At 43.1% G+C, this 25,768-nt stretch overlaps 1 protein-coding gene across 4 annotated transcripts in view; it reads right to left on the reverse strand.

The window, feature by feature from the left end:
• The window catches only part of AFF3 (ALF transcription elongation factor 3), a 330,573-nt gene extending 307,212 nt beyond the window's left edge, over positions 1-23,361 (reverse strand). For 3 of the 4 annotated variants that reach the window (XM_072336759.1, XM_072336749.1, XM_072336732.1), the window contains exons 1-2: positions 23,314-23,361; positions 23,035-23,201 (exon numbers count right to left, since the gene is read on the reverse strand). In XM_072336759.1, the coding sequence (XP_072192860.1) occupies positions 23,035-23,087 (53 nt within the window). In that variant the 5' untranslated portion in view covers positions 23,088-23,201; positions 23,314-23,361. Of the gene's footprint in view, positions 1-23,034 lie in introns of all 4 variants that reach the window. The other variant, XM_072336740.1, reaches the window with a different exon arrangement.
• Positions 23,362-25,768: the final 2,407 nt, after the last annotated feature.

A 25,768-nucleotide genomic window follows, 5' to 3' on the forward strand; every position in this document is an offset into this window, starting at 1 on the left:
TCAATTATATTTTCAAGTCCTAAGGTGCTTTTATTAACTCCTTTTTATTGCCCAGCTTAAATATTCTAATTGGCACACAGTACGCTTGCAGTCACCAGATATCCATTAGACTTTAATGGGGTTGAAACGCTCTACAGTACTACTAGGCTGGCAGACCTACTGCAGCCTCATTTACAATGATGCAAGGTGAGTGAGACATAAAAACACAACGGCCACTGTGAGGATAAAAGAAGCTGTCTCCAGAGTGGATCCATATGGATGGTTTTGCACAGACAAGAGCCATCCTCCACATGCATGGCTGACCAAAGTGAGGCCTACCAGAATGTGGAGGTAGCAGAACCAGTATATCTGTGGAGCAACACTGCTGATGTCGAGCATCTCATGGCTGCCCAGCATGTGTGCTTGATTCTAATTCAACCCAATAAGCGATATGCCCACCATGTGCTTCTCATACAGAGCACTTACCCAACACATTACTCTCTGTGGTAAGCATGAGCCTTTGCACACCCACCACTGAGATAATCTGTTGTTTCTGCATTCTGAGTCATGACAAACCATGCAGGAAAAGAAGAGAAAACGATGCATTCTTCACAAGAAGGGTCTGTCTTTCCTCTCTCTACATCCTCTCAGAATCACACATATAAAGCATTTACATGCCTGATACAAAAAAAACCCCACATTTGTGCTCAATATGTTCTGGGAGGTTTATGTTTTTCTGTAAAAACTGGCTCTGCGATGCCAAAAAGGCCATATTCCCAGAGGCCCAAATTATGGTCATTTTGGGAGAAGAAGTTCATGACTCTAAGAAACATTAAGGAAGACTAAGGTTGTCTAATACACCTCCTGAAGGAAGAAGTGAGGACTGGGAAGCTGTATTTCTGCAAATGGGAAAGCCTTTCCCACTGACACCCTGTAGCCCTGTAAATGTCACCCTGAAAGATAAAAACACAACCATCCCAGTTTAATTTAATTCATTTCCACCTAAGAGGTTTATAATATCCCACATTTTATGATACTTAGGAAATATTAACAAAAATCAGCAGAAATCTGGAGATTTTTTTGCTGCTACATAAATAATTCTTTTGTCTCCACTCCCAGGGAAGTGCAAAGGGCATATGAAGATTTGTTCCTACTCCTTCCCTCCCCCTCCGTCTTTTCAGAATATTTCACCCAATTCAATGTGCAAGAATAATCTTGTTCTCAAGTAGAAACTTTTATTAAGTCTAAATAACTGATTCCACACATTAAATCAAAGAAACCTCCTTTTATCCTTTAATTAAGAAGCACTGGCTGTAGAAATTGAAGTGGCATGCGTACAAATATTTTCAGACACAAAGGGTGAAGCAAAGCTAACTGAGTGATTTGGTAAGAAAGGAGAACAATGTCTCCCAGACCTTCTGTATTCTTCAGCTACAAGTGATGAGACCATTTCTATTTGGGTGGTTTTACACAATAAATTTTAAAGAGTAGTTGCTTAAGTACATCTAAAGGTTAAAACCTCAAGCAGCTAATCTGTATGTAAGAACAAGTGACTGTCAAATACTTAACCTTTTACAGATTAAAACTGTCTGCCTAACAGATGTGAAATCATCATTGTTGTAATTGTTATAAGTAGATATCTGAGCATTTTGTGGAGATAGATCTTCTTTTTTTTTCCGAGCAGTAATTTTATGCCCCAGGTCACTTGCGTGTTCATGGCTGTGATAAAACCACTGCCTTCCATGAAAAGTTATATGCCAAGGCTTTACAGCTGCTGTACTGGTTTTCAGCACTGAAGTTATTGGTGGTAACGGGCCGTTTTAAATTATTATAAAATGAACTTGTAGGGGGACTGGAAATGTTTTATTGTTCGGCTGCTGGAAGTGGTTATACAAGTGAATTTTCACAATAGCATGGCCAAGGTATAGGAGGAGAAAGTGTTCCAACTTCTCATAAGCCATAAAGGTTACTGTAAAATAGCCTTCTTTGTCTGCTTTGGATAGAAATATGCACAGCTATTGCAATATATACAAAATGTCATTACTTTACCAGTTAAAAGTATCAAAGATACAAGAAAGAAAGATATTCTACTATAGTAAGTGAGCATGGAAATATATTTTTCACTGCTCCTAGGCAAATAGCCTGATGCTCATCAGGTGGTTCCTGCATGGGTCTACCATCAGGCCTGTGTTCTGCAACCACATCAGACATTCTTCTCTTCAGTCACACTGAAAATGTAATCACAAGAGTATCGAGTAACCAAGTCAGTTTATAAGCCCAGTATGTTACATGAAGGTGTTAATTCTGGCATGTGAAGAGAGCAGAGGAGAGGCACAGTAAAAGCTTGGCCTTTCTAGGACTGCTGAGCATGCACTGGGGAAATGGAGCTGCCTCAGGCTGAGCTCCAGGCCTCAGCCTCCTATCCCCAGCCACCTTTTTATAGTTTAACACCATTTTAACTACAGGTACCAGAGGTGGGAATTCTCCATGTGCCAGAGGCTGCCTGGCACAGGCACCTTTGCTGCCCCTCATGGCCACCTCCGCACCCCCTCTCCTGAAAGGCCCAATTTTCTTCAGCTGGAAACTTCCAGCAAACATTTCTTTTGGGCTCCAAGCCAGGTACAAAACCTGCACCTTTTTGTTTCTTTTTCCATCTTCCACATAAATATGGTTTTGAAACAAGAAATACTTCTTTTTAACACAGGTCTACTCCACAAACTGATAGGTATTTCTCCATCAACTTGGTTTCCTAAGGAAACACAGAGTAAGACCACAGGGTCTACCCATCAGCTGCTTCTTTCCTCCTGGCAGCAACTCTGAACCTGCTGACTGATTTCAACTAGATCTGACAGAACTTTCCAGAAAACCCGGGTCCACAAAGGGGAATGTGAGGGAGCTGCAATCAATAGCACAGAGTTGGTGGCATGGGGCTGCTGGCTTATAGCATGCAGACAAGGAGAGTCTAGTTTTAGTTAAGTCCAGTTCTCAGAAAAGCTTTTTTTTTTCCCCCTCTACCTAGATGACGGGTTATTAAAGATTATTGCAAAGCCTATAAAGATTGGTAGTAAAGGTTACTATAGATCCTATGAATATTCAAAGCCCAATCGCTAAAGACTGAAAATTGAGGTTTTCAGGAGCAACAAAATTCCACAAGATTGAATACATGCTCTCTTGCTGAGTACTCAGCAAATGACCCCTCGCATCTTGACTCATCTGAAAGAGAGAAGCAAAAGTTGGTGCATCACTACTGCCAGTAGGAGGGGTCATTTCCAGGACACGATGAAGCAATATGCACTGACCTGAACTCTGCATCAATGCTGTTTCCATACAAGTTTATTTGTGAGCTGAACTTGAGCAGAGAATGCCAGCTGTGCCATATTGTAAAGTGGATTTGTCATGTGGATTTATCCATACTTTGTCCATTAAGTCACCCTTGGGAATGAGCTCTAGTTAGAACACTCTGATAGATGTGAAGGGTTTTTATACAGAAGGGGAGAAAAAAAAAAGAAAAAGAAAAAAAAGAAATGCAGTGATTCCAAGAGACTGGAGGAAAAAAAAAAAAAAAAAAAAAAAAAAAAAAAGGGATTATTAGCACATTGAAAGGCATCTGAAATATAAATTATTTGAAAGCACATCACTTTATATACCCTGTTAATTACATGGTTAATATTATGGAATCTGACAACTCCCTATAGACAGCGGGACTATTGATGAGTTCCATTTTATGTTAGAAATTTCTCTCTTCTTGTGCAGAATTACCTCTTTAACCTCTTTCAGTTCAATAAATTCACATTAAAATGTGACCAGGAGTGACAACCTTGGAAGAGGACTAACCTCTCCCTCTATCATGTCATTTTAGCCTCAGTCTCAAATTGGTGCAGCACTCCCATAGCTATTAGCTCAGCTCTTCTCCTGCCTCCTGAGTAGATGAAACAGTATGTCTAATTAATTTACAATCCTTAAGTACAAAGGTAGCTATCAGCAAAACTACATTAAAATCAAACTACCAATAAGGTAATTGTAAAATCATAATTTTCTGGGATGTTTTCACTAAATATCAGCTTTGTAGCTGAATGTTTTCCAAAGTCTAGCCTTAGAGCTGTGTGCAAGTCAAATATTTCATCCATTACAGCATATATAGCTCCACAGGAAAAGAAATAAATAAATAAGTGGCAGATACTCTTTAATACAATGAAATGCAATTTAAAGCCAAGTCAATAAGATACTAACCCCTTATCCTCAAATGAGGGCTACGTTATACATCATAGGTTAGAAGTTAAAAATGAAGAGAATGGTTTTTGCCACTCATAATTCAAAGACTGTTGTCAAAAGCTTTCTGTTCATAGAAATTCTATCGGTTTTATTCAGCTGGCAAAAACTGTGCAGTATTCTAAGTAGCTCAGACAGATAGCTTTTTTAGTTATACAGCTCAGAGCCAATTTTTCCTGAACAGCATAAGGACTTGATTTTACTAATGTATACATGTTGCGCTCTACCCAGTTCCAGAAATAACCAGCATCCATGAATGCAAGCTGGGATCTAGGGAGGATACATGCTAACAGCCAGATTCTCTATTCTGCCGTGTGCTCCTAGAGACAGTCCTGACCAGCAAAAAAGTCTTCCTGCCCTAAGAAACCCTCCAGCAGCACAAGGGTGAATGAGGAAGCTTTGCTGCTGTCCATCTCCCTTCCACCCTGTCACTGATGAGAAAATACTGGATACTGGTGCTATCCAGGGAATACTGTACACTGCATCTTCCTTTCCCCTATTGCACACCACTCTCCTAGGCTTGGTCTTAGACTTTTCTTGTCAGAGGAGCTTATGTAAAAGGCTGGGAGGGGGGGCAGAATGCTGGACATGTCAGAGACTTCTCTGTTATGGTCCAGAGGTTGTTACAGGCGAGATGATGAAGCCTTAGGTGTGAAATCTCAAGCTGTTTGCTAAATGCTGTTTGGTGTGACTGGCCCTGAGGAACAAACAACTGCAGCAGGAACAGAGAGAGATGTTCTTCCCGAGAGGAACAGAACAGGATGATTGTTTGTCCCCATCTTCTTTCTAGAAAGAAATCATCTGCTACTGCTAACGCTGAAATCTGTGCATCATGCTCATGTCTGCACCAGGTTGAGGAGGATGACAGGAGTTGCCAATTAGAGACAAAGGCTATCTTCAAAATCTGGATAGGAGCCACTAATTTTGGCTGCCGTATAGTGACACTTCTCATTCTTACAAGAAATGCCTATAATTTGGTACAGGCATTATGTTAGCTATATTTTACATCTATGTAAGTAAATTCAGTTAAATAATGGCACATATGTATGCAATTTTCCACATACCGATGCCAGCACCCTGCAGACCGTACAGCAGGCTACTCGGCTTACATCCTCATGTATTTTGCCTGCTCACATATAGGCAGGCCTATAGTTTTTGATATTCTTTTTGAAATCTGACCTGTTGTCTGCTGGGAATTATTATATGTCTCACCAGAAAAATCTGTAGAGGGGATAGCTCCTGCATGAGAGCGTGAGGACACGCATGCCTTTACCCTTATGAGCTGCACATGCCTTTTCCCCAGACACATACCTAGCAGGTGCAATCCAGACCTTCATTTGTCACTCAGACACCAGTAATGGGCTCTCTTGAAATACTCTAAATAGATTAGATTAGGGGAGAATTACCTTCTCTTTTTAGAACATCTCAGCATTAGCAACAAAACTGGGTACATTTTCTGGGCAAACATTCTTTCTCTGAAAACCCAAAAGATGAGACAAACATCCTTGTCTCCTCTGAAAAAAAAACCAACAAAACACATTTACCAGTCCTCAGTAGAGAGAAGCAGCTGGCTTCAATTAATCTGGTGGGGAAACACTAAACTCAATAAATATAATGACATTAAGATCTAAAACTTCTTCTAAAAGACTTAGCTATTGGGATGAGCTGCACAGCTTGGGGCAGAGTTAGGCACCCAGCTCCCAGAATGTAATTCACAGTACTGCACTGGCTGCCAAAATTCCCACACTGAAGAGGGAGAGAAGACAGGACCCAAAAATGAGGTTCTCAGTACCCATGAGAGCCAGACCCTGTGCCTTCCAAAGGAAGGAGTCAGAGAACTTCATTTTTGCTGTGATTAGATTCTGCCATGAAGGTAGTAGTCATAACTTGAGTTGTGCACACTCCTGGGCATTTCAGTTAGACAATGGGAGGAGACTGGAGATAAGTGCATTTCTCCCAGGAAACAATGGCAACTCGGTACCTAGTTGAGTTGTGGAGGGTTTCTGCCCTGGAGATTTATAAGATTTATAAGATGAGAAAGAAAGGGACAGACTCGGAGACACAGAGAAGTGGTGGATGCCCCGTCCCTGGAGACATGGAATGGGGTTCTGAGCAACCTGATCCAGCTGTAGGTGTCCCTGTTCATTGCAGAGGAGTTGGACTAGATGACCTTTTAAGGTTCCAACTCCTACAATTCTATGATTCTATTATTTCGGTGAGTTAATTCTGCCCGCACTGTGCACATAAACCATTAGGTATGTTATACCATCCTTACAAGCAGTAAAAGCTGAAATAAGGATCTGCTTTGGTGGTACATGACCAGCTAAATTAACCTCCTGGCATAAACCTGTAGCACTTCGTTATGCAAATAAAATCAAACTCTGGTCTCCAAACAACTGAGAGTTGTTTTTGGCTGATGTTGCGATCGTTAGGCATATTAAATGGCAGGTATAATCAAAGTGATTTTCAGTGGTTCAGGTAGGTAGCTAGTATGTTAGTAACCCATTCAGCTTCCAACCTAGGTATTTCTCTAAGCTGCTAACAGTCATCCTTTGTGGATTATGTGCTGCACTTTGACCTTCCAGAGCTTCTTGCTTTTTCTGTAGACTTCAGACCTAAGATTCTCCTGTGCTCCCTTAATGTGTGCTCCTCATAAGCAATAAAACTGTGCCTCCTGCCTTAACTGCCAGCCTTTCTCAGCAGCCACACATCTCAGATCGCAGACTTCAGGTTTAGATGCCTTACTGTCTGAAGTACTTTACAATGAATGATCTACTGACTCTCTGTCATCCTTAGAAGATGAAGTCTCAGAGAGAAGCCTGGTTTAAACCCTTTCCTTGTCAGCCTGTCAGGTGTCCCAGCTGGCAAGAAAAAGGTTGGAAATGTATATAGCAGTTTCCTAAAGAAGTACTCATTTGATACACTGGCATCATCAAACACACAGAGCACATGCCTGCTGGAAAGGTTCCCCTGGCCCACATCCTTCTGGGGAGCTTTTCACATGTAGACACAGCCCAATGGGGCAGAGACTGAAGGGGGGCTTTACATACGGCACTGTGGGCTTAGGTCTTGTAGAAGCATGACTGTATCCATGCAATCCTGAGCACAGAGCACAAAATACAATGTCTTGCCTCTTGACAAAAACATGGGACAAAGCTGGTGGACTCGGGTGTTGCTCCCTATGAACACTGCCAAACTCTTTACAGACCTACTGACGCGATGCTCAGTGAATGTGGTGCCAAAAAATCTCAGAGCATCACTTGAGATAAATACAACCCCAGTGTTAATAATAATACCATTTGTTTTTATCATCACGCTGTGTATTTTTGCAATATCTTTCACTGCATCTGGTCTGTATCAACTGTCTAGTAATTGAGTGTTGACAGTAAAATTATGTAAAATTAATTTTGACACCCTTTCTCTGAAGTGTCTGTTCTGTTCTTCTGTGTCCCTGGAATGAAATGTTTTGATACCAGTGATTTTCTTCAGAGAAAACAGCTCCCAAAGCTCCTGTTGCTACAATTCTATCTGCAGTTCTGTTGAATGTGTCATTTCCTGGCTCTTCCTCATCATCTGATTTCAGCTTGACATGTTCATTGTGTTTTCTGAGTATCCTCTGCTATATTTTGCCATTATTAAGAGGTCAGTTTTTGTTCATTTTAAAGATTTGACCAATGCTAATTTTCTGGTATTCAAACCGTGTATCACACACTAAGGAAAATATCAAGAGTGCTCTTTGCCTATTGGAAAAAAAAGCTGATAACATATTTACTGAAGACATGACCTGAACATGTCCCATATATGGCTGCTTCACTTTTACTTGATTGCTGAGAGCTGAATGTTTTCAAGCAGATCATATTCATGAATGCATCGCGCCTCACTATTTCAGCCTTCCAGAGATTCATTAAAGATCTACTTAAAGCTCCCTTCCTAATTTATGTTGCTTCAACGAGTTGCTTTGATTTGAGAAATCTCTTCTGCAAAAGGAAAGTCATCCATTGTTTGGACTTCAAATGGAAATGTAGGTGTTTAATTGGTGGATGTGGTTTTCATTATACTTTCCATCTCCACCACAAACTCTCTTCATAAATTGTGACAAGTCTGTTGGCAGCCTGCTGCATCAGACTGGAGGTAGCTGACTTGATAAGCATGTCGCCCAGCTGAAGGAAAACATGAATTCCCTCCAACTTTGCTCAGAATTGCTAATTAGCTTAAAGGCAATGTCCTGAATTGGCACAGAAAACCACCGAGAGAAAGTCCTGGGGAGAGATGTGACTATAACTCAGTAGGGTATAGTAATATCTTAAAGGCTTTCTGGTTTATTGAAATCACGCTAGCATCTTTGCTCTGTGTGTACTCCTTATTTACACACAAATGTAGAGATTTACAATCCAACATAGTCTCAGATTTCATTTCTATGCAGCCCAAATGATGATGGCAAAGAAGGCTTATCTGTCAGAGAGAGCAAAAACAGAAACATTTTCATTTTTGTAAAATTGGTCACCCTATCTTGCAGCTGTGAGGTCCTTTTCCTCTCAAATGAATGCAGAGGTGGGGGTAAACCAAGCACTCGTCTGGACAGAGTTGCAATCCTTTTGCTGCTATTTCTCAATGGGGGCTCATTCCTGCCCTCATTCAGATTAAAAATATATAAATAAATAAGAATAATAAAAAGCTTCCATTAACAGAAGAAAATTCAGAGGATAGGAACAGAAGGAAACAGAAAATAAATAAATAAATAAATAAAAAATAAGCAGAACAGAAAGGGGAGGTCTCACTTTAATCATTCTTGGATAACGCTCTACAGTCTTTTGATATTTTCCTAACTTTTCAGCAATAGGATGGCTAGAGCAACAAGCAATTCTCGCATTGCTCACAAATAATTTACCTAGGAAAATGATTACATCTGCAAGAACCAACCTGACTCTGGGCCCCATGAATCATGATAAAATAACTCACACATAGAGTCACAGAACCATAGAATCACAGAGGTTGGAAAAGACCGCTAAGGTTGTCTAATCCAACCATCAGCTCATCCCCACCTTGTCCATTAAGCACATCCCTCAGTCCCACATATGTATTTCTTGAAAACCTCAAGAGATCATTTGGCTGAACTGACAAACTCGAAAATGTTAAGTGGAAATGAAACAATTCCAGTTTTTCCAAAACAAAGACTTGGGAAAAGTCATTCACTGTGAACCTGAAACACTCTGTTCAGTCCCTGCACCCACCTGAAACACTCTGTTCAGTCCCTGCACCCACCAGAGCCTTCAGTGTGTGGAGCATAAGCAAATCAAAAGAGGAGAGGAAAGCATCTGCAAAACCACTGCTACATCACCTTCCATTTCAACATCCTGTGTCAGAAAACTGAGGCTGCTCACATGCTACCAAACCAGACTTAGGCTGAGCCCTGATGTCCATACCATTTAATCATGAGGATGTGGCTCAAAACAGCATGTCAGCTAGCTCTTTCCCTCTCTGTGCCTCTGCTTAGCATTTCCTTTAGCCAACTGGCAAGGAAGCATTTCCAATAGGCAATCTGCACGTTGCCACCCTGTTTTCCACCATGTGAAGATAACCCATTCCAGGCCAGTTGACCTACAGTGCACTGAGAGAAACCCTTGGTCCTCTGTAGTATCTCCACTTTTGAACATCCTCAGACGTGGGAGAAGAATAAGTAATCATAGTCTGGGCCCACCAGGCTCCGATCCTGACCTCCCTGGGAGACCCTGACCACCACCACCTTTGGGATGGTCCTCACACAAAGTGATGCAATCAGGGAAGGTAATCAGGATGCTGATGCTTTGAGGTGATGTGCATTCACCTGACATCTACAAAACTTTCATGCGAAGAAATCAGATGGAGAACTGGATTTAAACTTGTAGGGTTTTGAGGTATTATTTGCAGAACTGCCTATGCTGCCAGGAAGAGCACCTTTACGCGTTCACAGTTGTTTATATTCTCAGGTTCACAGTTCTCAGGATGATAAGTTTGGTTTGAATGAGTATAGGCACAGTGCAAAACAGTGCTCATGGTTTTAGTCTCCCTCATGTGCCATTCCTTCAGGACATGCCCTGGAAATTCTGACATGAAGAGCAGAAGTCAGCGATTCTGCCAGGACTCCCAGGCAAGCCCATCACAGCGGAAACCTGACATCCAGAAGACCTGGAAACCAGCCAGTCTGTGCACAGCATGTCTATCCTGCATGCCTGTATTCAGGTGCATCAGATTTATTATGCACGTGCAGATCACCTGATTTATTACCATGGTTTATTACCAGGTGCGTCAAGGCCAGCACATTCAGAACTTGTTGGATTTACTGCACATACACAGGACATCTGTGAGCACACACACTTTTCTCCTGAGACTTCCGAAGAGGAAATGCAGGATTCATACTCAAACTTCTGGATTCACTTTGGTTCTGTACTTCTCTGAGTGCAGACAAAGACTTCTGGGATAAGGCAAATGCAGCTACTTTAGCATACTCTTTACAGCGTATCATGAGAAAACTTGTTTGTACTTTCAATCCTCAGGAGGCAACTGTAAGAACATAAAGGTGAACTAGCAGCATTTCAATAGAGCTAGCCTGTTCCTGTTCCACGGTGCAGATCCATTAGCACCTAATGAGTTACAATGACTTGAGCTTTAACAGATGACTTTTCTTCCGCCAACCAAATTACAGTAAAAGCAGCACTGAAATTTTATTAGCTGGTTTTGCATTTGAATATGAGTTGAGGAAAAGAGAGCACCTGAGTTACATATTTGCTCAGAAATTAGATTTCCATTTTCTTTTGAACGGAAAAGAATGTATGAGAGGTGCGTTTCCAATTCATTTCTAAAACTGGGCATTTACGGGCATTGTACTGCTATCCAGGTGCAGCTATAGGACTCTGATCTGAAGCAGCAGTACTGCAGTGGTACTCCATAGCACTACTGCAAGAGGTACGTTTAGTAAGTTCCCACTGGTGCCACGTGTATTCTGGTGATGCCCTGAGTAATACCCAGTAGTTATCACCATTTCAGTAAGATCAGCCCTAAGGGGCTACTTTCAATATCAGTCCACAGTGGCTATTCTAGGATATTTTTCAGGTCGCAGTATCATGTACACAGAGGCAGCATTTATTTATATATTATATATTATTTGGTAGAGTAAGGGATGGCTCATGCGCTCTCCTTGCCTTCGATCTCATATGACCTCAGGATCCAACCTTCCCACAGATAACTCCACGGCACTGAGATACACAATACTGCATCAGGAAATATCAAAGAAACTGTAGCTGGAGGTTGGGACTAGGTAATTTTTAAGGTCCCTTCCATCTCAAATCATTCCATGAATCTGTAACTTTTACCTGTTTGAATCAGTGTAGTCCTAAACTACAGAGTAACTGACTGTCACTTACCAAACCTACCTACTGAGAGCTTTGCTAAGGACCATTTTGCTGCTGCTGCATGTATGTCAACTTGCACACTTAGACTTCCTAACAGAGGATCAGCTCTAGCTGGAATGCTGCAGCAAGCAGCATTTCCTAGGCAGGATGCTTTCATTATGCCCCTTTTTGCTTACAGCTCTTCACTGGCTCCCACATGACCTCATGACCAAGGACCTACAAATATGAAACATTATTACAAAAAGCCATTAACAGAAAGGCTGGCCCAATTCTTCAGTTGGCCCATTCAGGCAATCCTCTCTCCAACTTCCCAGCTAACACCCTCAGGCTATCCTTATGGTGTCACTTGTGCTTGGGAGAAGCCCCAGTAAACATGCACACGTTGTTCCTTTTCAGGTTGTTACTTAGAAAGTCCTGTTTCTTCCCATCATGCCGACACTCCAGCATCTGGCAGCACGTGGCTGGTGGCTTGCTGTGACCACTGTTTGTTTGGCTGACTATAACACTCTCCATCTTTCCTTCTCGACTAATTTTGCCCATATTCATTATGGTCTTTTGTCTTCCACAATTTGTCTGCAAATTTTTGGTCCCACAACCAGCTTTATGTTCTGCACATCATCAAGCAAAGGAAATAACAGAATCTTAGAATGGCCTGGGTTGAAAAGGACCATAATGACCATCTAGTTTCAACGCCCCTGCTATGTGCAGGGTTGCAATGGTGATGCAGGAACAACAGCAGTGGGCAGAAGGGTAACATACCATTTACCACCCCCTCCTGGGGGCAGTGCAGAGCACCGACCATTTCAGATCGCCAGTGAAATACTGGTTACAACAGGGACATGAGCAGTTTTAGTACTGTTTCTTTTGGAGTAAAGATTTAAGCTGTTTGTTTTTTTCTTCTGGAAACCTTCAGTGCAAATTATCCATGCTCCACTATTAAGCACAACTTTTATTATTTTACTATTTTCCTTTTATCCTTCTTCCCTTTAACCCAAGTGATAATTTATATCTTTCCCCCCCCCCCTTTTTTAAGCTATAGGTTACTTTGTTGTGAGTGTGTCAGAGAACTCATTTTTCTAGTTCCTTTGACAAACCTGACATCTCGCAGCTGTTACACATCTTGTTTCAATTACATCTCCAGATAAAAAGAATTCTTAAAGCCCTGGGGCTACAGATGGCTTCCTGGTGAGGGGTTAATTCCAACTTTGGTTTAAAGCCTTTTTGGTGGGCACTATTCTTGAGCAGTTCTCTTCGGTCTTCTCTTATGCCCTCCCCTCCCCGCTTCCAATCCGGCTGTCTCTCATAGTCTAACCCCAACTCCTCCCAGGTCATTGGGAGGAGAAGATTCAGAGCACCAGCATCCATTCCTGCCTCTCCCCGCCCAGAGGTGCCTGGAAGAGAGTGAGCTATCTGCCGCTTGAACCTTATCTCCACACATCATACAGGCAGCTTACAGCAGGGCACAGCTGAAAGAGCACAAATCAGCACAGTGACAACTCAGACCACCACTAATCCCTCATAAATTCTGGACTGCCCCACAGACTTGGGAAGCTCTTGACAACTGGTGATGCTCTCAGCATCTGGCAAACCACTTGTGTCTAATTGGGTACCCTGAGATATTTATACTGTGCTTAATGGTTACAGAAGAGATTGATCACCCTATTCTTGGTATCTATCCAAAAAGGGTATATAAAATCCTTTGATCTTGCTAAGGCAGCAAAACATGTCTAACCATCAGTTATGTAAAGGTGGTTGTTATTAATTTGAATACTGCACAGAGACGAAAGAACAGAAGTACCATATAATGAGATATATTAAGACTACAAAAGAATTAAGTGAAGCCGTTATGTTATGAATCATGATTTTATTGTTTAGCAGTCAGCTCTTGATGTAATTCAGATAATAATGAATGGGCTAATTCCTTCCACCTTTATTCAGGCAAAACTTCCATTGACTTCAAAGAGAAAGTTGTCCAAGTCAGGACTACAAATTGCAGCATCTATCCCATTATTTGTAAATGCTTTTTGGAATATAAAGCGTTTCTTTATAATGGGCTATCGCCAATAACAGTAACATTTACATAATAGAAATCTCCTACCTAAGTGTCTTTCGTGTTCAAAAAAGACTTTTTATTCCTATTGCAAACTGCCATATTAAAAGTTCCTCTGCAAAACCTAATGTTTATTAAGGCATAGGAATGTATGGAATTTCAGTTCCATTTTGATCATCTTTCCTTCTGCTCAACATTTTTCATTTCATTTTACCACACTTTTTTTTTTATTCCTCCTCAGGAGAACACGTTATTTATTGATTATTAGCAGAGAGATGATTTATCATTGCAAATATTTCTCTTTTTCATAGAAAACAAGGTGCCAAAATGGAAAAATATGCTAAGCCTTGTTACATTTTAACAGATGCCAGAAGTATTTGAGGAAACAAATGAATAAACACTCTTGCATCACCCTTTCTTTCACTCTATAGTTCCATGTGTAAGTTAACATCCAACATAACGTGTCAGATCGGTGCCGTTAAGTAATTCTTAAAATAGAAGCTCAGAACATGAAAAATGTGCTTAAGCATAATATTTTGTTTTGATCAGGGCAGGACTTTTCAGGTTTTTGAGGAGGTTTCTTTTTCTCTGATTACAAAGTACGCACCTCCATCTGGAACTTATTTTGATACTGCGATTCTTACTGCTTCAGAAAAGCACATGGAACAATGGATGGGCATTACTTGATTGTTTTAAATTGAAATTAATTAATTATGAAACAGCTGCAATAGTCTAAATTACTAATTTCCCCTCTCAGTGAAAATGAATTTACAGGCACTGGCAAAGCATACAAAAATAAAGGCAGAGACAAGAAAGTCTGTGAGAAGGGAAGTCATGTAGAATTGTCTATGATCTGTATTTCAAGAAAGTAAATAATTAATAGCTATGAGGAAGCATATTAGAGATTGCTCTTTCTGTTATGCAGTCACATTGAGCAGTAAAATACTGCTTTAAATCTCAGCAACAAATGTAGCACAGGACTTGGTATAGTTTACCTTCCCTGATAATCATTTTTTCAGCTGAAAACAGCAATTTTTTTCACATTACAACCAGACTGTGAGTTGAAAGAAGCTCCTCAGTCATTTAGTCAAGACAGATGAGCAATGAGTGTTAGAAAAGCTACTAAGGCATCAAAAGATCTACAGTCAAGGCCATTAAAGACTAGCTAATCTGCTCTAGTTCTAATTCTCCTCTAATGGGTTTCCTTAAATGTGCTTTATATCAGCTGTAATTAGTTCAAGATACTGCTACTTTTAACAACAACAACAACAAAAAAAAGGTTGCATTTCTACCGCACAGTATGTAATCATGTTCACACAGCCATGCACCCAGGCGAGGAGGTTCTTGAAGAGTGCTGTAAAAGACACCTTGCTTGGATCTACAAAAGCCAGTGCACGTCTGCAGAAACTGCATTTATCTATACTTTCCTTTCATGGGGTTATCTCATTGCCGTTTTACCTCAGATGTTGCAGGATCAACTGTAGCAAATAATCAGAAATACATTAATGCACATATATTGGAAATGAGTACACTTTCCCTTCCAGTGCTATGATATTGGAACAGATTTTTGTAATCAGAAATGATCAAGAAAAAATGTAAACTCCCGTGGCCCTTTTGGAGTTATCTATGCGGTGAAAAGGGGTAGAGAGCTTTAAGCTAGCTGCAAACACGTTGATATATCCAAACATGCAATGCAATGTGGTAATACTAATTTGGATCAGTTGGGATCATGGTGGCTTTCTTGCAGGGAGCCGAAATAAATGGAATTGTACACAATCTCCTTTTGTACTAAGAAATTCCTGACAGCCTTCAAGCCTAACCACAAACAAAGCACATTGTAACATTAATTTGCTCTTTAAACTGGTGACATTTAGCTAACTCAAGGTCATCATCTTGGAGAAAATGTTGTACTCTCCTTGCCAAAAAAAAATGAAAAAAAAAAGCACACTTAGCTTTTATTGTTACTTTGTCCTTTAAAAACAGTTGATGACATGACAGGTTCCCTTGCTGACTGCTTTAGAAACAAAAAATGCAAAAATGTTTCTCCTATTGGATGCATACCAACAGCATTGTCTTCTCTAAAGCATCTCTGACAACAGAATTCATTCGTTTGCTCTGGATTGAGCTTCAACCATCTACTGCACTTGCTGTTCTAAGACAGAGGACAGATACATTAAAATTATGTCGCTCCCTTCTATTATCCACAGACCAGAGAGCCGAACCCTTGTGGTCAGTCAGAAGTGGTTGATGACAAAGCAAGCATGTACCTTTTCTTGGTGTGCTGCTAGCAGGTAGGCACCATCCAGCAACGTCAGAGCAAAATTCAAACTCACACTGAGGAGGTTTAGGATATTTCCCAATGCCCATGCCTCAGAACAGGCTCTCCAAAGCCTTCACAGAAATCAAAGCAAAGACAAGTCTAGAAAACTAGGGAAATGGATGGTAGGAGAGAGCATGGCTGATAAGGCTTCTAAATCAGACCCATGCTGACCAATGCTCCTCCCTCCTGACTTGCTCGTCTGTCATACATGCAGTAAGAATTGATCACTCCTCAAAGCAATGAAAACACACACAGTGTAAGAAGATACTGCCTTCGTCCTCTATTTGTCCAGTCTTGCCATTCAGTCAAATGAGGCTGAGCCACAAAGAACTCTTTCTTTGGTTCCAAAGATGTGAAAACAACCACACGGAAAGACTGGGTTACATTAAGAAGTTGTGTGGCTTTGTCAAATACAACCCTCTTGTTTTCGGTTTTAAATACTTGCAGTTGTGGGTCATCTTTATTGAGAAACAAAGCACGGCAACAAAAAGCTTCTTAGCAGAGATTTCTGGTCCCTCCTGCACAATTTTAAGTGTTTCCTGACTGCTGAGACCTCCGCTGCTGAATTGGAACTAATTTATTTAAGAAAAAAACGAATGTAAAGGATCTCTGAGGATAAGTTTAAATTGCATTCCAACTGTCACATTTCCCAAGATACACCATATCCTGGTACTCGGTACGTGCATACGGGTTAACATCTTCCTAAGAGAATAAAATGCAGTCAACTTAAGTCACTAACACATACTTTTTGTTTGTTTAAGGTACTGGGAAAGCTGAGATATCAAGCTGTAAGAGAGGAACATAAGTAGCTCTCTCATGCATTTTTACCTCTGCAAAGATATAGAAAATGTTTAGCACAGAATGTTAATAGTTGTCATTGTGTTCATTTAACCACTGTTACACTTCATTCACTCTTTCTCCTAAGTATGAATTCGTTGCTACCCACAAATTATTTGGAAATTATATAGGTTATTACCTGAATATTCAACTACAAGTGTCCATTTTGGTTCTCCTGAGACCTTCGGCAGCGGCAGCAAGCGTAATCAGTGTCCTAACATTGATTTTAGCAGACAGAAGATCAGTTAGTGGCCCCACTGGTAATGTTGCAAACACTCTTCCATATATGGCTGATTTGCTCCCTTTTTTCAGATGTTTAATGGAACAGTGCTTTTCAGCCACCCAAAGGTATTTGCGGAGTGTTCGCTATCTGAATAAACGCTCAGCTTCCACTAGAAAACAGCGGATAGTTTTGAAAGCCAGTGCAAGATGACCATCAGATAAACCACCCCAAACACACAGCAAAGTGGTAGTTGACTCCTGACCCCACAGTCCCTTTGTGTTGGATTCCCAGCAAGGACACCTGGGCAGGAAGGTGGCACAGCAGTAAAGCCAGCAAGCTGGGGTAGGCTCCTGTGTGTTTCCCAGCAGACAGCAGCCATGAAGCCAGCCCAGAGCATGGCAGCTCCCACAGACCAGCAGGGCAGGGCTGCCACAGGGACAGTCTTGTTCCAAACAAAGGAAACTGACAGCTTTCCTCGCTTCTACTTTCAGTTTTCCACAGAGCAACTTGTAGTTTTCAGCTGGAATTAGCCTTACAGCTAACCAGCCCATGCACAAAGGCATTGTCTCTGGAGCTCATGGAAAGTACAGTTTTTTTGATATCTCATTTTGTGAGGATGTCACTTCCAAGTTATGATTTGTTCACTGCTAGGTGAGATACCTACCATCTTACATAGAATTTAACCTCCCTGTTTCCTAGCTGTAGTTAATGTAATTTTTTTCTTCATTTCTATTGATTTTCTTTTATTACCGCTATTGTTAATAAAGCTATAACCAGACTTCCAGATATCTCTGAACATATGTTGTGAATAATTGCTGGAATTCCTTTTATCCACGTTTTGTTGTTTCATAGTCATAAATATGACTAGGAAATGGATTAATTCATTACACGAGGTTAAAAACCTTGCAATTAAGCAGTTGCTTTCTAATGACGGTGTTGCAGATATGACGTTGCTCCTAATATATGGGTGACAAGAAAGATGTGCCCATAACCTGTATTACTTCTGGGTCCTTTTCTTTTATTTTTCCTTCATAGCTCATGTATCTCCTCCACTAGTTTTAATAAACTCCATTATTTTCCTCAGAATTTTCACACTGAATGTGAAATGTGGTGGTGGTGATGGGTTGATGGTTGGACTAGGTGACCTAAGCGGCCGTTCTAACCATAATGATTCTGTGGTTCTAAATGCTGCACACACTTCACATCTTCTCTGGAATTGTCTTCCAGTAATCTCAGGAGGTTTCTGCCTCAGCTCTTCATGGAAAACACATTCAGACACAAATCTGCAAGCCCATCAGGAAAGACCAAGAAGCTGTTAGCTTCACACTTCAAACATGGGCACCCATGGACTTGAGCGTCCACAGTCCTCAATGGAGTGATGCAAAAGCAGATCCACTTTTGCACTGACATATCCACATTTCATTGATCAGGAAAAAAAGAGAATTAAAATAATAATAATAATAATAATCCTAAAACAAGGTGACCGAGCATACTGTAAATTAGAGATGATAAGCCAGATCCTCATCTGATACAAAACATCAAAGCTTCTGTACTTAGTGGAGCTCTACAGGCTTAAAACAGATGAAGATGTGGTACATCACATCCAGCAACTGAGAGCTCAGATGGTCCTACAGGCATATTTTTAAAATAATATTATTCAGCTGATGCTTATAAAGTATTATGGCCACGAAAAAGCTTGCTGTTATTATTTATACTTATTATGTTTAGCACATACAATTTATTCAGTGCTGTATCGAAAAAGAACCTCAAACAATAAAAGCAATTCCTGACCCAAAGGGCTTACAGCCTAAAAAACAGGCATCAGGAGTAAAGAACATGCTGTGAAAACAAGAGAAGGGAACAGCCGATAGTTATTATGCTTGTTATTGTTTGCTCACGATGTACAATCATCACAGGAAGAACAAATTTTTAGCTGGGATCTTGGTGAGGGGAAGGTGGTAACCCTGGGAGGAAAGCAGAACAGAAAGCACCACAGAGATAGAGACAATAAGGAGACAAATGATATTTCAGGGTTACAGGTAGAAAGGGGCCAAGAGGTAAAAGAAAAGAAATAAGGGACAAAAAGTCCAAGATGTGGGCTAGAATAGAGCTGCAAAAGACATGGGACATAAAAGCAGGTACATAACTATTTTTTTGTGAGAGGGAGGTATCATGGCTGTTTCCTCTCTGTACATGGGCGGCCTGGCCTGGCCTCTTACCCCACTGTGACAATGGCTTGAGAGACATCCTCACCCCCCAAAAAAATCACTGCTTACTGTGATCCAAAAACAAACATCTGGATAATTTGCTTTGGCTGAAGAAGCAGTTGTAGAACTCACTTTCTAAAACCGTCTCCATCAGACACCGCACAACATGAAATAGAAGTCTTGATTTAGACAAATACGAAATGTAGCGACTTAAAAGCTAGACAACCTGGGATCAAGAAGTTACAAAAGGTTCATTTATAAGAGCGCTGGATGTCTGGCCACTTTTTGTTAACAGCAACTTCCCAAACAAAACTCTCATTGACTTCAAATGGAGCAGGAACAGACCCAAAGATAGCAAATGAGCCGGTAACTCAATACGTGGTCTGTACGACACACCGGGCCACCTTACGCTGTGACATTTGATATTGATTGCAGCTTGGAAGCTCTACAGCTACACTTTTTTATTTTTTACACAACTATCCAACCTCTACAGGACTGATGCTAGCTCAGAATATCTAGAATTACCAGCGCCAAATACACTGATTGCATACATGGCTTCTTATACCTAAACATTGTGTCAATGGCTAACAAACATACCATGCTCAAAATTATCTCCTTGTTCGACACGACACAATAAGGAATTGTCTGGATGAGGGTTCCGAGATATAGCGTAGTGGTTTTCTGTAGCTATGGTAATGGGAGGATGATTGCACTAGATGATCTTGTAGGTCCCTTCCAACCTTGTCATTCTATGATTCTATGAATTAAATAAATCTGCAAATTGTTTTTTAATGAATGGGAAAAACTTCATCCTACGTATCTGCCTTACACAGGCACTGAGGAAAGAGACACATCACCCATGAGCCTTAACCAGGGCTGCCGTGCACTAAGCCCAAGCACATGGCTAACAGCCTGGCTGAATTTTGGTGTAGGGTTGTTAAATAAAGTAAATTACGAGGCAAATGCCTATAATACAGAACCACTCCTCATGCCCTTTGGTCTCCTCATTCGCTGCTTTCCAGCACATGCAGTATTTTTTACTGCTAATGGAGACTTTCCATCTCTTGTCTGGTCTAAAGGAATACAAAATTATGACATCGAACAACACCCGTCCTCAAGTCTGGACAAATTAGACTACATATACTGGATACAAATAAAAAGAAACAAACAGGAGGTAGGGCTGTGTGTCTGGGACAGACACGTTACTCAGAGGTACTGAGGCCCCGATTGACGTTGGGTTGAATGTCCTGGAAAGAGCTTACCACATGGAAATGTGTTTTGTTTACACCACAGATTTGTGTATTCTGATGAATTTTCTACTTGAGACGGTACTCATCCATCACTATTTGAATTACTGTAGTTTTCTGGAAAGCAGAAATGTTAATGGCACCAATAAAACCCAGGAAAAGTGCTCCTTAGTAGATAAGAGCCTACAGTATTCTCCCATTTCACTTCACTGGTTAAACGCTGTCTTACAGCCCTGACACAACACATTATTACATTTTCGATGCTACGGCAGAGTAAAAGACAGAGCACATATTAATTGGAGAGCAAATTCATTAACAGCATAAAAGTAACAATCAATGAGAATTGATCAGTGTGCTTCTGCTCATCTGGAAAACCCTTCCCACACCCTTTTGATTCTCCAAGAACATACCAAATAACAATAATAATAATAATAAAAACACTTGAGAAGACCACGTTAATATTTAATTACTGCACACTTAAGCAAAACGTTCGCCAAATACTGCAAAAAGTGGATTTTCAGTCATCTGTTTAGTGCACAAATTGTCATTATAGCTACATTCCAAAGAATAAAGGACAACATTCATTCTTGCTGCAGAGAAAATTAAGTCTCTTAAGTGCCGCTCTTTGCCGTGGAGCACTTGCTTGTTATCTGTGTGCTATATTTTATTTTCCTTTTTGGTCACACGGCACCCACACAGGTGCAGCTGCTCCTTGACACCATCTCTCTATAAGTTTTCACTGCCTTTTGTCAGTTTCTCTTTCTATACAATTGGTGCCACTTTCAAAATGACTGTTTGGAAACGTGTGCCAAAACAACTGCTTTGTGGCTGACTTTCCCTGCCTGTGATCTTGGATGTTCCAACCCAAGGCTATGGAGCACAAGCCTACAAACCCTGGGTTGAAGCCCCTGACCTCCTCGATCAGTGCCTGGGGGGCCCACCCCTTGCTACAGGGGAGAGAGCTCTGGAAGGAGCATAGGCCTGCTGATACGCAGCGGCTTTTAGCTGTGATCTGAAGCCCTTCTGCTGAACCCAGCTTCTGAACAGCAACAACAGAGGGAAAACAAACAGACAGAAAAATCTATGAAAGCACAGGATCACTCCTAACACCAATACTGACATTTCTAAGCGTGTCGCTTAGCTGAGAGATGGTTGATGTCTCTTTGGGCTCACACCTGATCTTGGTGCCTACTGTGATCAATTCCGAGTGGCCCCACAACAGCCAAGAAACATGTTCAAAGGGTCACAGAGGAGACCCAAAGCAGACCCAAAGCCCTGGCTCTCCAGAGTCACACTGCTGGCTTTTCAAATCCAGTACTCACTTCGACAGCTAGCTCAGGGAATGGGATGATGAACATCATCATGCTTTGGCTGGGAAAAAGCAAATTGCTCCAAAGTTAGTCTTTGTTCAACGAGAAAGGGAAAAGCATTTGAACACGTCAAGGTATTATTTCCCTTGCTCTTGTTTAGTAGAAGCCCCACATAACTTAATTGTTAAACTGTGCGTATGGACCGAAAGCTTAAAATCAGACCCGAGATAAATGCTGTGCATTGGATATAAACTGAACACTGGTATTTATAACTGAAATGAGGACATAACCTTAACTCGTGTCGCAGGCAGAACGGCTGTAATTAAAAACTTTTATGGGGCAGTAACTAATTTTGCATGATAGGCGCTCTTTTCAACTTCCCTCCGCAATGTAAAGTTTTATGGGCCGCCCGCTATCAGCGCACAGCGGCGTTACACAGCCCTAGCGGCTCTCCCCCTCCCGAGGGCTGTGGTAGGGAGCAGCTCCGCGCTGGGGTCTGTGACACCTGCCCCGCGAGGACAGCGCGCCCGCCGACACACAGGGATCCCGCAACGCGTGGCAATATATCACAACATGAATGAGAGAAAAACGGGGCCGTGATTTAGGGCAGAACCCCTCACCACCACCACCACCACCCCCCTCCCTCGCGGCGCGCACCCCGCCGGCACTCGGCAGCGACTCCGGGAGGTGCCGGGGGGAGGCGGGGGGGGAGAAAAGGCAGCGCTTCCCACCTCCGCCGCTAATGACATTTCTAGAAATGGGCTCCCCCCTCCCGCAGCCGGGGGGGGGCGCGGGGGAGGTCAAGGGCATGAGGTGCGGGGGGCCGGGGCGGCAGGGAGCGGGGCACCGAGGGCGGCCAAGGTGGGGGGAAAGGCGTGTGCGGGAGGGACGGGGGTGTCCTCGGCACAGGGAATGATTTGGGGGTGCAGCCGATGGAGAGTGGGCATCCTCCTGGAGGGGAGCGAGCGGCAGGGGGTGCTGCACCCCCTCCTGCCGAAGCCCCTCCGGTGATGCCCCCCCCGAGACGCTGCATCCCACTGGTGCTGCACCCCACGTTTATCGCTGCCCTCTCGCTAAACGCACCGCCTCCCCCAAACGATCGCAGCCCCCGATGGCTGCACACCTCCGGTGAGCGCGCACCCCTCGCTCTAGTTCCATCCCCCCCGCCCATCCCATGTCCCCCCAGTCCGTGCCCGCCGCTCACCACAGCGAGTCCAGGTCCCACTCCTGGAGCAGAGCTAAGTCGAAGCTGTCCATGGTGAGCTCAGCTCAGCTCAGCTCAGCGCCGCTGCGCCGCAGCCGCCCGGCGTCCGGGACGCATCCCGACTGCACGGCGGGCGGGGACACCCCCCTCCTCGCTACCTGCACCCGCTTTCCAAACAGAAAGGAACAAATTAAATAATAATAATAATAAATAATAATAATTTTAAAATATATTATTAAAAAAAAATAAAAATAATAATAAAAAAAAAGATCGTGGTACCGCTCGTTTGGAAGCGGCGCGGCGCGGCTCGGCTCGCCTCGGCCGCCGTGCTCCGCTCCCGCCCCGCTCCGCTCCCCCCCCGCGCCTCCTCCCTCCCTCTCTCCCTTCCTCCCTCCCTTCTGCGCGCCGAGAGCGCGGCCGAGGCGGCGCCCGCCCCGCGCACGCTGCGCCCGCGCAGAGTCCGCGCAGCGCCCGCCCGGCGCGGGGGGGCGGGCTCAGGCTCGGCACTTGGTGACAACTTGTACCCGGGGCACGGTCGGGTTTTTTGGGGTTCTCAGCCGTGCCCTCGTGCCGTGCGGTGGGCTGCACCTGTGCGAAACGCAGCACCTACGGGATGCGTCTACGTCAAGTCCGCGCAAATGTGCGCGGTGGGTCGAGACCCGCGCTATGCACGGGTCCTTTAAACGCGGTGATGGGTGGTTGGGAATAGAGGTGTCGGTGGAAAGGGCGATACGTTTCGAACGCTTCCCGCATTATCGGGCTTTTTGGTTGCCGGAGAAGTGCCGTGTCATCGCAGAAGGGAGAAACAATGTGCAGACGCGCTCCGAGGGAAAGGCTCGAAAAAGGCACGGCTCTCGGAGAGCCCTCAGAACCCCGAGCCTCTCCGGAGCTGCCTCGGTGCCTTCGCACAGCCAGGGCGCTGCTGCCTCCTACCGCCTGCACTGCCCGGCCCCGCGCCTGGCACGCGGCACGGGGAGGGCTGCGGCATCGGGGCAGCTGCCGGGAAGCCGGGGTGGGAAAGGGGAATAGCGGGGCAGTGTCTATAGGGTCACCTGAAAACGGCCTTTGCTGAGGGAAGGCTAAAGGGGGCTGAGCGATGAGTCTGCGAACGAGGATGAAATTCCCCATGCAAACATTACAAGGGCTGCTCTGAAAGTAATGCCTCCCGTTTGATTCTTTCGGCCCACAGTGACACAGGCAGATGTTGGTGGTGTGGCAGTAGAGGTTGAACATTCCCGCCACCATCCCCTTACATGCTGCTGCCGTACGACAGATGGCAGCAGAGGGGCGGTCTGACACAGCAGTGTCTGACATGGATGTGCGGATGGAGCAAAGGTGCGTCATGGAGTTCCTCCATGCGGAAAAAAAGAATGGGACCCATTGAGATCCATCAAGTCTGAACATTTATTGAAAACAAACAATGAAAAGTTGAACTGCATGGGCAACATTTTCCTTGCAACAGCACTGTCACAGCAGCTATGAAACACAGTCACCTCCAGTGGTGCGGACTGTTACAAGCGTGGCATACAGGCTCTAGTTCAACACTGGTGAAATGCATAGCTAATGGTGGTGGCTATGTTGAAAAAATAGTGTTTTGTAGCTGAGAATCTGCTCTATCAAATAGTGTTGTTCTTCTCTTTGTTTCTGTTGTAGTCTCCATGGAAATAAATAAGAGGCGTTACTTTTGGAGTGACCTATGCACTGCTCTGTGAAGGATCAAGGGCAGCCTACTGACGCTGACCTTAACCACATCCCACCCTGCAACATTCTCTACATTCTAAGTGATGTTCTGTAGCCCATGTTGCGGCATGAGCCTGGTCCTTCCATAGAGCCCCAGAGTGTGCAGTGATTTGTTGTAGAGCTGAAATCACCCTTAAATGGGAATTGAAGGTGGGGAGGTTTGGGCTGCCAATGTGAACTAAATCAATAAAGGGAGACCCTTCTGCATCAGAGCTGCCCCAGGTCCTTCTGTGATGGTGGTTTAAAGACAGAAACTTGGGAGGGACATTCTGTGGGCTACATTCATCCTCCAAAACTAGATCAATATGAAAAGGAGACAAACAGCATCAGCAGCACTGAGTGAGTTAAATTTCAGACAGCAATACATAACGATAGCAACATAGGCAGCATGTTTTATGTTTTTAATATGTTTTAATACATGAGATTTTGTTGTTGTTGTTTGGTTGGGGGTTTTTTGCATCTCTTGCATGTATATTGTTATTGCTGTGTTCTTTTCTTTCCCATCATGGCCATGATTCTCTTCTCAGAAAGAACACTGTACATCAAAACTAACTGCATTGAAATTAATATCGTCTGACGATTGCTGTTTAGCTGCCCTGAGCTGGTTAGGTTGGTTTGGTTTGGTTTGGGTTGGGTTGGCTTGGGTTGGGTTGGAAGGGACCATCCAATCCAGCCTTGAGCACCTCCAGGGATGAGGCACCTACAGCTTCTTGGGGCAGCCTGTGCCAGTGTGTATCTACCCTCTGAGTAAAGCATTTCTTCCTAACATCTAACCCAAACCTCCCCTCTTTTAGTCTGAAGCCATAATCCCTTGCTGTGGGACTTGGCAGTGTGATATTCAGCTCGTGCAGGGAGCAAGGCCCGCTTCCTCAGGAATGCATGGTGCTGTATAAATAAAAATAAGCTGTGTGCTATCTAACCCTGCTCATTGTGCATATATTTTTAATGAATCATGTAGACATTACTTGGCCCCTCGTTGTGCTCTTTCCTCTGT

This window comes from Excalfactoria chinensis, chromosome 1 (genome assembly GCF_039878825.1).
Source record: "Excalfactoria chinensis isolate bCotChi1 chromosome 1, bCotChi1.hap2, whole genome shotgun sequence".
Taxonomy (NCBI): Eukaryota; Metazoa; Chordata; class Aves; order Galliformes; family Phasianidae; genus Excalfactoria; species Excalfactoria chinensis.